The following is a 16206-nucleotide window of genomic DNA, read 5'->3' on the forward strand; positions in this document are numbered from 1 at the left end:
GCAGAAGAGGTAGACAGGTTCGGCAGATTATAAAGAAGGCCTATCCAGGTAATGGACAGTGTAGTTCACTCAGGCACACGCTGTTCAAAGAGTGCCTCAGATAAGCTTTCAGAAAGGGCAAATAATTGTGTGCTAATTGGTATGTTGACAGAGACCATCCTGCCTTGAGAAAGCTCTGATGGATCTCAGGTTCATTAGCACATCCAATTTTCCATAAATACCAGATCATGCAAACCCTCATTCCTGCCAGCCTGCTCTCCCCACCCTCCACCTCCACTTCCAGGCTGCTCTTGTCCTACCTAAGGGGACACCTGCAAACTAACAGCAGAGTGAAATGGGCTTCTAATTGTGAGCAATCGGACTGGGCTGGGAGAACAGAGCTGATGGTGTGTGCGCTTAAAAGAGCTGCAAATTGAATCCTAGGCTGCTGCAGCAAGGAATTCAGACAAGTCACTTTTAAAGAGGCTTGGTGAGAAACTCCCTTCAGTTAGCTTGTGGGCATGTCAAGCCCTCCCCACCAAGTCCTTCCTCAGCCTTCAACTAAATAGTGGGTGAGCTGTACTTTAGAAACAAGCCGCTTCTCTCCTTTGTGGCTCTAATACCTTCTGGGGAGTTACGGTATGCAACCCTTCACAGTGTGCAAAATGTTGGCATGCCCTGTATCATTTGGTGGCATCCCAACCCTCTGGTAGAGTTAAGAGTGATACTCACAATATTTATTAGCAGGTAGAACAGAAGCGCACTGACTCATCAAAAGGGATGGCAGCCCTAGTACCAGGGCCGGGTTCTAGAGGCCTCCTGAGGTATATTCTCCCTTTGGTTACCTTCAGAAAGAACTGTGGAGGCTGCAGGGCAGGAGTAAATGTGGCTAAGTCAGCAAACACATAGGGGTTGGAGTGAAGACTATTTACCAGCCTATAGAAATGTTTCAATATGTTAAAACCTCATGTAACCATCATGTAACATCAGCTGAATGTAAGCCCTGTGTGCAGGTGAGTCAGACAGTTAGTAATATGTATCATGGATGAGAGAAATAGAGTTCAGTGACTTCTCAAGGTCATAGAGATAGCATCAAGGCCAAAACCAATCCCAAGTCTTCTTACTTGAGGAAGTTTGTTTCCCATGAAATCATGCAGTCTGCCTTCACCTCTCAAGCATTTTATGAAACATCTTGCCGCATGTCAGTTGACACTCTAAAGGGACCTGGAGCTGTGTACCTGCCACAGAGTCTCAGCTGCTCTAAGACCTACTGTCGTGGAGGGTGTATGTGTCAGGAGGGAGATAGGCATGTAAACACCCTCAATATAACATGACAAATTCTGCAATAGAGGTATGTGGCGATCCGGGTAAATCTTTCAACAGAGTGGGACGTTCAGTGAGGTCTTAGAGGAACATATTAAATAAACAAAAAGGTGCATATCTCCATCTTGGAAGAATTTGCTAAGAAAGGGTAGTAAGTGCACAGCTGCTTAGGAAAACAAGAAACAGGCAGGTATGCTGGAGAACTTTTCCTCCACCAAAGCAGAGCAGGTAAGCAGAATCCCTCATCTCAACTCCATCCACCTCTCTCAAGAGTAATGGACGTGCTGGAAGCCAGCTGCTGAGGCGTACTCAGTAGAGGGAGGTAGCTGGGAGGTGTTGTAGCACAAGCAAAAGAGTGGTAGCTAGCCAGGATGTGCTGAGGGGTGTATCCAGGCTATTGGCCTTTGCTATATGGATCTGCAAGTACTAAACGTGTGAGAGCAAGGAAATGTTCCCTGACAGAGAACCTTACTACCAGGGCAAAATGTGCAAGTCAATCTCACAAAGTGAGCAGAACTGTGGGGTGGGATGCCATCACACACCTTTGCTCCTTAGTCTAGCAATGGGTCCTTGAACAGGCCACATCAGGTCTCTAGACCTTGTGAAGTTATGTAAATATGAAAACTTGGAGAGATGAAGGTGGGAAAAAAACACAAAATCATCTTTGTTTTCTCATGGTTTTCTTCCTAGGGTGAGAACCCATGGTACTCCCAGACAGAAAAAAAATCCAGTTCAGTCAACCCAGTGGAAGCTGAATATTCATCTCACTTTCAATGTGTTCTTGAAGAGTCTTCAAAAAGTGGCTTCCAAGGATGGTGGCCTTTTTTAAGGAGATGGGCAGTAGCTCTAATTCTGGAAAGTATATTCATAGGCACTATATTAAATGTAGTTTGAGTATCTAGCCACCTTTCACACCACCACCCGCAGACTTTGCTTAAGAGGTGGGTCCAGTAAGGCCTAGTTGAGACTATGCAAGCCCCACTCTTTGTATTAAACTAAGGGTAGAATCTGAACCAGATTCTTTCTCAAGAGAATTGAAAACTATGACACTGAAAGAAAAAACAATTAAAGGTGACCATAAATACTCACAAAATTCAAATAATAAATCCAAACTATCGAGCACCTAAAATGTCAGGAACCGGGAACACAGCCATGAACAAAGGAGTGATCTCTGCCATGGTGGCATTGACCAGGAGATAAAACAAAAAGATAATATTCATCAGGTTCAGAGTCAATGCCACAGCAAGCCAAAATTACATGTAAGTTGTAGTCATCGAGGTATAGAAAAGTATAGAATAAATAGATAAAAGATCTCCAACTAGGGAAGCAGGAAGATGAAGTAGTTGGAGATGAAAAAGCAGTGACATGTATTTCAACAAAAAACAAAAGGAATAACCTGGGAGTATGATCATACTTTTACAAGTTCCGTGGGCCTAGATTACGTTTAGTGCCCAGTCCTTGGAGAGCTGTGATATTTTTCACCAGAGTTCTCTTAATAACTATTTTTATACTCAAGCCACCTTGAGTAGATTTCTGTTTCTTTCAATGAAGTGTGCTTATATGTACTTGCATGCACACTGAACCGAAGACCCTAATCTATGTAGAAAATTCCATGTCCAGGGACCCATTCATTAATTCAATAAAACTTTACCCATTACCCATAGTGTGGCAAGCTCTGTACTCTTATTGGGAATCAAAGCTGAACAAGACCCAGCCTCTTCCACAAGAACCTCACTGTCTCATGCGGATGTCATTGTGTTAGCTGACATATGCTTAGTTTTATAGTTCAAATGATATGCCCTATAAAAGAGGCATGTGTTTGAAACCCTAAAGAGGGGCACTTAACTACCTTGGGAGTTAGGAAAGGCTTTACCAAAGAGTTACCTTTTTAAACTGAGCAAAGAAGGGTGAGGAAGAGCCATTCAGGTGAACAGACAAGCCTTACAAGTAAAGCAAACAGCAAGTGCCAGGAAAGTGAGATATGAGAACATGGCATATTTGAGTAAAGCCTGATATTTAGATATGACTGGGTTACACAATATGAATGGAAGTTGAAGAGTAGAGGGGGAACACGGGGGTGGAGAAAGTGCCAAAGGACTGATTAAAAATGAAACCAGAAAGATAGCAGAGACAGATTTTCAATAGCCGCATAGTTTTGTTAAGAACAGGAATTAATCTTTTTCACGCTCCCACAGTGCTGTGGTTAATGCTATCTACACTTTCTTATCAAACCTCATGGAAAACTTCAAGATAGAAACTGTTCTAATTGTACAACAATTTTAGGATGCATAAACTGAGGTTCTGAGAAGGTTGGCAACTTGTTCAAAGCCCCACCATGAGCAATGGCAGAGCTCAGACTCTTGGGTTGGAGTCTATGTTCTTTCCATTGCATCACACTGCCACGCAGGCCGGGGAACAGTAGTTTGGGCTCTGTCCCATGTACAGTTTGGAGCCACTGAAGGATTTTAGGCAGAAAGTAATAGGATACAATATGATATGATGATGGACACTCCTGGTAGCAGCCTGGAGGGTGAATCAGGGAAAAGAGACCAGAATAAAAAGAGGAAAACCACTTAACAGGATAATGCAAGAAAATCAGGTAAGAGGTGATGAAGTCCTAGATTAAGGAAGTAGGCATGAAGAGGGGACAAAGGGCATGTTGAAGATGTATGCAAGAGAGTGATTATAGTGATGGGTCAAGGAATTTAAGAAAATGAGGCCATTAAAGAGTGAAGAAAGTGTAAAGTTGTTCAGGTCAAGGAATGGGAAGGAACATTAATGGGATCTTTCAGTTGTAGACCCAATGCCTACCTTTCATTTTCTGATATGATCCATTTTCTCCAACTTTGACATTGTTCACTACAGGACTTAATGGGGAGAGGGGCTTTCACAGAGCTCTGTCTTCTTGGTAAAACATACTGCATGGCACAGTGATTTCTAGGTGGCACTGAGAGCTGGCTGGAGACTCGTGGTAGTAATATAACATGAGACCAGTCAGCACAGCTGTAAGTTTTATTGGCTACATTTAGCGATTCATATACAGGCAGGCATGGACTAGATGGAGAGTTGGATTTAAACAGGATGTATGTGTATACATGATGAAAGATAAAAGAGGAAAGAGAATTAAGAGTAAAAAAAAAATCACATCAGTGATCTTTTAAAATCATTTCAAACTGTCTGAGACACTAGTCTCCCAAATGTACCCTACCTCCCTGTTAATGGAAAGTCATTCTCGTCTCTTCAACTCTCACTCCAGACTGTACCTCCCCTCACCTCACCTCTTATCTTTATCTCAAAGTGGACTTTTGAGAAGTGGTTGAGATTATATGAGATGCTGCTAAGAACTGATCATGAGATCGAGAGAGCACAGTGGAAGTTGTCCACTTTGCCTTTCAGTTGTAACCTCAATGTAGCTGACCCTGAGGACATGGTTTGCCCTGTAGCCTTCTCTGGCAGTGGCCAACTCATTTCCCACCCCCTGCCCACCACGCCCCTGGGCATGGAATTAAGGAGGGTGCTCCCTTGTGATATCCTGAGAAGAGATCTCTAAAGATCTCTAGCTCCTCTGAAGCCAGAACCAGTGGACTCTTGGCACCTACTACCCATCCTCATTACAGTTTATTTTTCTCATTACTTGCCCTCATTAATTGCCATTAAGTGATTACAGAGGGAATGCAGTTACTGATAAAATTAGGTTCCAGGGCATAGTATTCTTTCCATAATCTCAATATTAATTACCCCCCACTCGTACTTGCTCTAGTCTATTCCCCTAATGAACTGTCAAACCTACTTGGACTTTTAGCCTTTAGACCTGCCCAACTTTTCACTTTCTAGCATCCATCAAAGGCCTCTTTTCATTCCTTGACTGAATTATATGCATGGTCCATCACTATAATCACTCCTTCGTGTATACTGTTAACTCTCTTCTCTCTTTTATCTTTCATCATGTATACACACACATCTTGGTTAGATCCAACTCTCCATCTATTCCATGCCTACCTATACATGAACTGCTAAGTGTAGCTGATAAAACTTACAACTATGCTGACTGGTCTCATGTTAAAATTATGGCCACTGAAGCGGGCTCTCAGTGCTACCCAGAAATCTACTCCATTTATCTAGTCAACCAACACTCTTAACTCTTATTCTCAAAGACCATTTCATAGATTATTTTTCCAACTATTCCCTTTTCTTCCTTTTAGCCAAGGACTTTCCTTCCATTTCACCTAGGAAATCAAGAAGCAGCAGCCAATCAGAAGAAAACAGTGGCATCTTCTTACCACGCATTGAACATCCTGTTGCATTTGTCCTTGTGCTCTCTGCATTGCCTCCTGTTACAGAGGATGAAGCACTCAAGCTCCTGGGTAAGAACAACCCCTTTGATCCTACAATTGTCTTCTGTCTCTCCTGCATCATCACTTCCTCCCTCTCTACAGAGTTATTTTAATTAGTATACCAATATGCTGGAATAGCTTCTATATAAAAATAAAAACATACCCTCTCGTGACCCCACATTGCTCCCCAGTTATCACTAATTTTTCCATCTGCCTTTAGAGCAAAAGCACTGTTTTTACTCATATCTGATTCCTAACTTTGCTTCCTTCCTGCAATTCTCTTCACTCAGCCTTTTGTACCCTTCATGTACTGAACTGCTCTTCTCCAGATTACCAGTTACTTCCATGTCACCAAATTGAAGGTCAAGTCTCAATCTTCACCTTAGTGACTGCTCAACAGCAACAGTTGCCAGTTCCTTCTTTGGCGAAAAACATTCTTCACATGGTGTTGTGAGCCCACTTTGGTTCTCCTCAAATTCTCTGTTCTGTCTGTCTTCCTGGTTGAATCCTCTCCTCTTCCTCATTTCTGAATATTGGAGTGCTCCGTGACTCAGCCCTAGGGCCCCTTTCCTAGCTGCACTCACAAGTGATCTCACTTCATTTTCTCCCATAGTTGTAAATTCCAACTACACATGTGCACCTGTGTATATATTTGTATGCCAGCTTTCCATCTTCAAACATGGCCTTTCTCTTGAAACCCTGGTGTTTATGTCCAACTGACTGTTAGATTTCTCTACTTAGATGTCTGATAGGAACGTCAAATTCAATATGTCTAAAACCAAATCCTTGATTTATTTCTTTCAGATCTGTACCTCCTCCCAGTGTTGTCCTTCTCAGTAAATGGAATCACTGTTCATTTGATTGCTCAGGTCATAAATCTTGCAGTAAAACTTTACTCCTTTCTTCCAATCCATTGTCTGATCCTGTAGGCTCTACCATCAAAATATATTTCGAATATGCCAACTTCTCACCACCTCTGCAATAACAGCTTTGTCCAAGCTACCATTATGCCTTACCTTTACCACTGCAATAGCCACTGTACTGGTCTCCAGAATTGCCCTTTCTTTCTACTTCTTAGTCAGTCAGACCTTCTTGATATGGCCCCTGCAATCTCAATAAATTCATCTTTTACTTCATTTCTCTCCTGACTGCATGCCAGGCTCACTGCCTTTCTTGGTGGTCCTGGATCATGCAAAGTACACTGCCCTGCCCCTTTAAGGCACTTGTATCTGCTCTGTCCTTTGTCTAAGATGTTTGGGGCTTACTCCCTCACTTCATTCAGGTCTCCGCTTAAGTGGCATTCCTTGGAAAGGTCTTCCCTAAAGTCCCCAACCCTGTCTCTCTTTATCCTCTTTTTTTTTTATTGCATTTTAGGTTTTGGGGTACATTTGAAGAACATGCAAGATAGTTGCATAGGTACACACGTGGCAGTGTGATTTGCTGCCTTCCTCCCCTTCACCTATATCTGGCATTTCTCCCCATGCTATCTCTCCCCAACTCTCCACCCCCCACTGTCCCTCCCCCATTTCCCCCCAACAGACTCCAGTGGGTAGTGCTCCCCTCCCTGTGTCCATGTGTTCTCATTGTTCAACACCCGCCTATGAGTGAGAATATGTGGTGTTTGATTTTCTGCTCTTGTGTCAGTTTGCTGAGAATGATGGTTTCCAGGTTTATTCATGTCCCTACAAAGGACATGAACTCATCATTTTTGATGGCTGCATAATATTTCATGGTGTATCCTCTTACTTGGCTTCATTTCTTCATAATATTCATCCTACCTGGCATTATACAGGTATACTTCAGAGATATTATGGGTTCAATTTTAGACCACTGTAATAAAGCAAATATCACAATAAATCAAGTCACACAAATTTCTCGGTTTCCCAGTGCATGTAAAAGTTATGTTCACACTATACTGTAGTCTTTAAAGTGTTCAATAGCATTATGTCTAAACAAACAATGTACATACCTTAATTAAAGAATATGTTATTGCTAGAAAATGCTAATGATCATCTGAGCTGTCAGCCAGTTGTTGGAATCTTTTTGCTGGTGGAGAGTCTTGCCTTGATGTTAATGGCTGATGACCGATCAGGGTGGTGGTTGCTGAAGGTTGGGGTGGCTGTGGAAATTTCTTAAACTAAGACAACAATGAAGTTTGCTGCATCAATGGACTCTTCCTTTCATGAAAGATTTCTCTGTGGCATGTGATGCTATTTGATAGCATTTTACCCACAACAGAACTTCTTTCAAAGTTGGAGTCAATCCTCTGAAACCCTGCCACTGCTTTATCAACTAAGTTTATGGAATATTCGAAACCCTTAGTTGTTATTCAATGTTATTTCAACAATGTTCATAGCATCATCACCAGGAGTAGATTCCCTCTCAAGAAATCACTTTCTTTGCCCATTCATAAGAAGCAGCTCCTCATTCATTCAAGTTTTATCATAAGATTGCAGCAATTCAGTCACATCTTCAGGCTCTACTTTTCATTCTAGTTCTCTTGCTGTTTCCACTACATATACAATTACCTCCTCCACTGAGGAAAGACATCCTCAAAGACATCCATGAGGATTGGAATCAACTTCTTCCGAGTTCCTGTTTTAATGATTTTTTGACATCCCCCCATTAATTACAAATGTTCATAATGGCATCTAGAATAGTATTATTTCCAAATGATTTTCGATTTACTTTGTCCAGATTTGTCAGAGGAATCACTATCTATGGCAGCCTTTACCTTACAAAAACATTTTTAAAATAAGACTTGGAAATCAAAATTACTCCTTCATTCATGGGCTACAGAATGGATGCTGTGTTTATAGCCATAAAAACAATATGAATCTCCTTGTACATCTCCATCAGAGCTCTTGAGTGAGCAGGTATATTGTAAATCAGCAGTGATATTTTGAAAGAATTTTTTTGTGTATGAGAAGTAGGTCTCAACAGTGGGCTTAAGATAGTTCATAAACCATGCTGTAAACAAATATGCTGTTGTCCAGGCTGGATTGCTCCATTTATAGAGCACTGGCAGAAAGGAGGTTCAGCATAATTCTTAAGGGCCCTAGGATTTTCAGAATGGTAAATGAGCCTTGGCTTCAATTTAAAGTCACCAGCCATATTAGCCTGCAATAAGAATGCCAGCTTGTCCTTTGAAGCTTAGAATCCAGGCATTGACTTACCTTCCTTAGCTATCAAAGTCCTCAATGTCATCTTCTTCCAGTAGAAGGCTGTTTCAACCACACGGAAAATCTGTTCTTTAGTGTAGTCACCCTCATCAATGATCTTAGCTAGATCTGGATAACTTGCTGCAACTTCTACATCAGCACTCACTGCTTCATCTTGGGCTTTTATATCATGGAAATGAGTTCTTTCCTTCCATCTCATGAACCAACCTATGCTAGCTTCAAACATCTTTCTGTCGCTTTCTGATTTCTCTCAGTCTTCATGGAATTAACCAGAGTTAAGGCCTTACTCTGGTTTAAGCTTTGCCTTAAGAAGATGTTTTGGCTGGTTTAATCTTCTATCCAGACCACTCAAACTTCCTTCATATCAGCAAGAAGGCTATTTGGCTTTCTTATCATTTGTGTGTTCACCAGAGTAGCACTTCTAATTTCTTTCAAGAACTTTTTCTTTGCTAACAAACTTGGCTAACTGTTTGGCTCAAGGAGCCTAAGTTTTGGCTTAGCTCAGCTTTTGACATACCTCCCTCACTATGCTTAATCATTTCTAGCTTTTGATTTTAAGTAAGAGATGTCTAATTTTTTCACTTGAAAACTTAGAAGCCATTGCAAGGTTAATAATTGGCCTAATTTCAATATTGTTGTGTCTCAGGGAATAGGGAGACCTGACAAGAGAGAGAGAGATGGGAGAACAGCCACTTGGCGGGCCAATCGGAACACACAACACTTATTGATGAAGTTTGTTATCTCATATGGGTGCAATTTGTGACACTCCGAAACAATTATAAAGTGATATCAAAGGGGGTGCAGGAAGCACTGAGGAACCAGGGGGAGGCCAGAGCCTCAACCAGCTCTAGGTCAGCCGGGTCGACTGATTGAAGAGGTTCCCCTGGTTCCTCAGTGCTTCCCGTACCCTCGAAGGTTATATATCACAGATCACCATAACAGATAAAATGGCAATGAAAAAGTTTAAAATATTGTGGGAATGATCAGAGACATGAAGTAAGCACATGCTTTTGGAAAAACAGTGCCAGGAGACTTGTTTGACACAGGATTGCCACAAACCTTCAATTTGTAAAACAACAACAAAAATAGTATCTGCAAAGTATGCAATGAAGCAAACCACAACAAAATGAGGTAAGTCCTATATATTTATGTAATTTATCTCTTTGCAATTAGAATTCAAGCTATGAATTCTATGAGGGCAGGGACTTTACAGGTTTTGTTCACTCCCGTATTCTCAGGACCCCAAACCATGCCTGACAAATAATAGGTGCTCAGTAAATATTTATTGAATGAATTAATAAAATTTGCTTATGAGTTTCAGATGGAATAAAAGCAGGATATAAGACAATTTTGAAGTCTTTTCAACACCTTAACATTATGCTTAGAATTTTTTAAAAACTGCATTCTCACGTACAGTATTTTCACTGGTTTTCCCTAAAACGCCATGAACTTTACTAGAAATCTCTTAGGTGTAAGTAGAGAAGATGTGATGAAGGTTATAGTTATTAAAGTCACAATAACTATTGATCTTTTAAAAACATGCATGAGATCATGTTGCTTCCCTGCTAAAAGTCTCTAGTGGTTTTTCATTGCACTTTGACTTATATTAAAATTCCTTCTCAAGGCATTTAATCTGCTCCAGCCGACTTGTGAACCTCATCTTGTCTTCCTTATTTTACCTCCCCACCATCTCAGCAGTCTTCTTTGTGTTCCAACACTGTGTGAACCAGCACCAGGCTGGTTCCTGCTAAAATGCCTTAGTACTTACTGAACACTTCCCACTCACTTCACCACACAGCTGGTTTCTTATTCAGAGATCAAAGTCTAAACCCCAAGGTGCCTTCCATGATCAATCTGCTAACAACAATATGAGTTGCTCCCTCCGCACACCCCAGGAGGTGTGCACCTTATGACTCTGTCTTGTCTTTATTTATCATCAGAAATGACTTTGTTGTTTTTCCATCCCCCACTAGAGTGAAACCTCTGTGAGCATGGGGACCTTGTCTGCCATTCCCATTGGTACCTCTGCTGCAGCCTGCCTCAGAGTGAGTGCTCCGTGAGGGTCTGCTGTGGAATGAATGACCCCATTGTGTCTGAAGGCTGGCTGTCTTCATCAGAAAGCTTCCTTCCCTCTTCCATCAGCTGGCCTGGCTGACCTAGCTGGCTCAGACTCTGGCCACCCCTGGGTTCCCCTGTGCTTCCTGCACCCCCTACCCCATACCTCTCAGGTCATTACCTTGATGGCCCCCGTGGCTATCTGGATATGGTGCAGCCGACGCAGTGTGCTCTCTCTGTCGATGAAGTAGGAGGCGGCCAGCTGGTGCAGAGTCTCCAGGGACACAGCTGAGCTGTTCCCACTGCCCCCAATTATAGAGGCACCTCCTGTTGTCTCTGTCTTTCTGCCCAGTTTCCGCTTGTCCACAAAAATGGTCAGGGACTCCTCTCCTATGGTGAACAACATGAGTTCATTGGTGAGGCTCTCTGCTCTCGAATTCCCTACCAATAGAAACATAAAACCCTTGGCTAGGGTAGATGCAGCTGAGAGAGAGAGCGCAGCCCCTGCTGCCAAGCTCTTCCCCCAGCCCTTGCCATCTTTAGAAGAGGCTCATCAGAGGGAGCCACAGGCCAGCAGGCCATGCTGTCTGAAAAGCCCTCTTCCAAAGCTTAGTCCCCCTGACCTCAGCTTATCCATTTAACATCCTCTATTGAACTCTGTCTCAAGTAATCCACCTCCATAGAGGAGACACAGTTCTCTCTCTCAAGTGGTTTATGCTCCCTCAGGAAGGGCAAAAGCCTTGAAGCTCTATCTCCCTCTTCCCCATCAAACACTCAACACCTGCCCTGTGCAGACAGCTGGCCTGAGCCCTGGGAGAGCTTGTTTTGGTTGATCGGACAGTGAGCTAAATGTTATAATAAATCCTGCTTTCTTCTTCCCAGGGCAGAGGGAATTCTGCATCTTCAGAGCTTTCGATCCTGCCCCGGGTCTTAGCCCATATTGTTCCACCATACCACCACCCTCCACCCCACAAGGGGACAATTCACCAGCCCAGAACCATTGGAACTAGTTTGGATAGTTTCCAATCTTTATAGAGAGGAAGAGGAGTCAGGGACTCCAGGGACATCAACTTACTTTGCCTGTGGGTCTGATCATTGCAGCCACAGCAATCATTAGAAAGTGGCGAAGCCTCAGGGGTTAGTTAGGTGGCTCAGCAGCACAAAAACTGGGAGATCCCCCTGCTGTTAAGTGCTTCATAGGAGCCTGTCCACCCCCAACCACCTTACCCAACATCCCCTCCTCAGGAGAACCTTATAAGCAAATCGAAATGCTCTGGGGTAAATTGAGATGTCAAGAGGCTACACTGTTTTCAAACGCACCGGAAAGACTTCTCAGGCAATAAAGGCCAGTAAGAACAAAAGACTGTTGGAGCCACACTGCATGAGTCTTAAAGTTATTCCCAATGGTCTGACAACCAATTAGCTTGAAATCATGATGTTGCTTACCTCCAAGAGTGGCAGAAAGTAAGAAATGAGTGCCGTACTTTTTTATCAGGTTTTCCGTAACCTGTTGCAGATTGGGTCTCCTTCCAAGGAGGCGAATGTTCCGGATAAACTCTGGGGCAAGAGGCAATGGCAAACTGAAGAAATCCTTCCTTTCTAGAGCCAAGTTATTCACCTTCCAACGGGCAAACTCCCTGGAGAAAAAGCCAAGGGGTAAGAAAAAGCTGGTGATTTCAGAGCAAGAGGCATAAAATCTGAAGTAGGTAATGTTCTTGCTCCACTTGCAGCCATTCATCCCTCGCAGCCCACATCCCCCCAGCTGGAGGAGCCCAGAGCCTGGAAGAGGCCCCCTGGCCTCTCACCTGCAGGGCCTGGGGTTCACATGCTGTAAGAAAGCTCTATCTCCACTGACCTCCATCAGAGCCTCTCCCAGCCAACTTTCTCATCAGACAGTGGCTGATTAGCTTACTCACATGAAGTCATGGTTTACAGTGTAGAGTAGTAGAATAAACAAACACTGGAACAGTAGTTTGGAAAGATATGATCTAATCACAGTTGTCTTATAGTGAATGAGTCACATCACCTATCATGGCCTCAGTTACTCATCTGTGATGTCAGGAAGGTTGCTCCAGAACCACGGCCCTCACTTTCTAATCTCTGATCTCCTTGACGCTCTTAAAAATTATTGAGTTCCCATGTTTGTACATGTGGCTATTGAGATTTATCATTTTAGAAACTAAAATAGAAAAAATCACATTTATTACTTTATTTAGAGAAAACATTTTTTTTTTCCGGGCGTGGTGGCTCACGCCTATAATCCAAGCACTTTGGAGGCCAAGGTGGGTGGATCACCTGAGGTCAGGAGTTCAAGACCAGCCTGACCAACATGGTGAAACCCCATCTTAAAAAAAAAAAATAAATAGAGATAACATTAATAAACTCATTACATACAACATTTTCACGATAACGGTATGTTCTGAAACAAAACAAATTTAGCAAGCAGAATAGCATGGCTTTGCATGTTTGCAAATCTCTTTAATATCAGGCTTAGCAGAAAAGAGCTGCACTCTCATATTTGCTTCTACATTCAATCTGTTTTCATAATTGTGGATTTTCATCTTTGGTACTACACTAAACTAAACAGATGGTAGTTTCTTAAAGGTTAGTTACAATATGGAATCTGAAATCATATCGGTGAACTTTTCATACTTTGTTACATTAAAATCCAGTGTTCTATATTGTAATCTGAATGGATCTTTTTATCCTGCATAATGTTGTAAGATCATGTGTTGGTCATCTGGAAAATATCAGGTCACTGAGTTATGCAGATCTTCCACATTTTGACACTTTTCATTATATAAAATTACAACATCTCACTATTTAATATCATGACCAATCTCTTCAAAGTCTTTAAATATTAGGAAAATGTCAAGTTCATGAGGATGAACCCAAGTTTTCTAAAATTTGAATTTTCATTTAAAAGCTTAAATTTTATTATTGGCAACAATAATAAAAATACCGTCAGTTGTTTTCCTTGCAGATACTGGCTTAGTTAATTCTTTTTTTTTTTTTTTTTTTTTTTTTGAGAAACGTCTGCCAGATACTCAAGTCGGAATAACCATAGTTTGTCTGTTGCTTATGCTTTCAAGAAAAATGGAGTTTCATGAAAAAAGTGTCTAGTCCAGCTTGCAACTCAACCATAGAGTATTTTTTTGAGAAAACCATAGTACTTAAGTAGCCTCAGATTTGCTTTATGTGCACTTACATCCTACAAAATATTAAAACACATGTACCCAAGAGTCATGATTTAATAAAATTAATAAAGGTTACTGCTTTATGGGCATTCTTAAGTGAAGCTAGCGTGTGCGTGTGTGCATGTGTGTGCGTGTATTTAGGTGCAAGTGCACAGTGATGAAGAACACATGACTCCTAGTGTTATTTGGTGTGACTGCCTTTATTCAAATTAAGGTACCAGCAGCTTTATTTTGCACCTTCAGTGCAAATGTCAACACGAACACTCTGAAATAGACAAGGAGGATCCATATTTTGAGAAGCCTTATTCTAGAAGATAGCAAAGTTGTTCCTTTCTAATCCTGTTGAAGATTTTAATTTTCAAGCTTTGCTCCTCACTGAAATGTTTGCATTTTAAAGGGGACAGATTTATAAATCTTTGTCTTGGGATGAAATTTAAAGAATCATATGCATTAATAAGAAATGAGTTTTCCATTGTTTCTCAAATTATGCTACGAAAAACCAGCTCCACTCCCTTAGGAAGCAACAAAATGTAAAGTCTTCACACAGTCTTCATCCATCCCAACTCCGCTCATCATGACAGTGCCCAACCTTGGTTTAACCTTCCCCAAATATCCATGAAATGCAAATGAGAGGATTGCATAAAAATAAAATAATTAAAAATAGATTTTTGACAAAGGTGCCAGGAACACACATTGGGGAAAGGAAAATATCTTCAGTAAATGGTGCTGAAAAAAACGCAATATTCACATTCAGAAGAATAAAACTATCTTTCACCAGGTACAAAATTCAGCTCAAAATGGATGAAAGACTTAAATGTAAGACCCAAAACTATAAAACTAATAGAATAAGATATAGGGGAAAAGCTTTATGACATTGATGTGGGCAAGATTTTTGGAGAAGAACTCAAAAGCACAGGCAACAAAAGCAAAAATAAACCAATGAGATTACATCAAACTGAACAGCTTCTGCAGAGCAAAGGAAACAACAGAGTGAGGAGACAACCTACAGAACTGAAGAAAATATTTGCAAACTATGAGTCCAATAAGGGGTTAGTATCCAGAATATAGAAAGAACTCAAATAATAGCTAAATAACAAATTTTTTAAATGGGCAAAAGACTTGAATAGATATTTCTCAAAAGAAGACATAAAAATGGCCAGCAGGTAAATGATAAAATGTTCAACATCACTAATCATCAGTGAAATACAAATCAAATACATGGTGAGGTGTCCCCTCACCCTAGTTAGAATGGCTATTATCAAAAAAGACAGAAAATAAAAAATGCTGCTCCGTGTATTAGGGGAACTCTAGTACACTGTTGATGGAAGTGTAAATTAGTGCAGTTATTATGAAAACAGTATGGAGATTCCTCAGAAAACTAAAAATAGAACTACCATATTATCTAGCGATCTCACTACTGGGTACATATTTGAAGGAACTGAAATTAATATACCGAAGAGATATCTGCACCCTCATATTTATTGCAGTATCATTCAAAACAACCAAAATATGGAATCCATCTAAGTGTCCATCAACTGATGATATACACAATGAAATACTATTTGGCTGTGAAAATAATGAAGTCCTATCATTTGCAGCAACATGGATGAACCTGGAGGACATAATGTTAAGTAAAATAAGCCAGGCATAGAAAGACAAATACCACATAACCTCACTCATATGTAGAGTCTAAAAAAGTTGATCTTATGGAATTAGAGAGTAGAATAGTGGTTACCAGAGTCTAGGGAGGGTAGGGGGAATGGGAGATGGGGAGAGCTTCGTTAACAGAATCAAAGTTACAGTTAGAAAGAATAAGTTCTGGTGCTCTATTACATAGTAGGGTGACTATGGCTAATAATAATGTACTGCAGATTTTAAGTAACTAGAAAAAAGGATCTTGAAAGTTATCACCACAAAGAAATAATACGTTTGAGGTGATATATATGCTAACTACCCTGATTTGATCATTATTCAGTGTATGCATGTATTGAAACATCACACCAATACACTGTTGTACCCAATAGACATGTACAATTATATGTCAATTAGGAACAAAATTTTAAAAATTAAAATTATAAATACATAAAAATCCATGTCACATTTGAGGCATAAATCTCCCCATCTAACTCTAGAGAC

General features: G+C 41.0%; 1 protein-coding gene across 3 annotated transcripts in view; it reads right to left on the minus strand.

Moving 5' to 3' along the window:
* BRINP2 (BMP/retinoic acid inducible neural specific 2) overlaps positions 1-16206 on the minus strand; it is a 110704-nt gene that overhangs the window by 12341 nt on the left and 82157 nt on the right. For all 3 annotated transcript variants that reach the window (XM_032291318.1, XM_032291315.1, XM_032291316.1), the window contains exons 3-4: positions 12320-12510; positions 11055-11263 (exon numbers count right to left, since the gene is read on the minus strand). In XM_032291318.1, coding sequence (XP_032147209.1) covers positions 11055-11263; positions 12320-12510 — 400 coding nt within the window. The remainder of the gene's footprint in view (positions 1-11054; positions 11264-12319; positions 12511-16206) is intronic.

Source organism: Sapajus apella, unplaced genomic scaffold, assembly GCF_009761245.1.
Source record: "Sapajus apella isolate SASKATOON/1434 unplaced genomic scaffold, GSC_monkey_1.0 scaffold25, whole genome shotgun sequence".
Taxonomy (NCBI): Eukaryota; Metazoa; Chordata; class Mammalia; order Primates; family Cebidae; genus Sapajus; species Sapajus apella.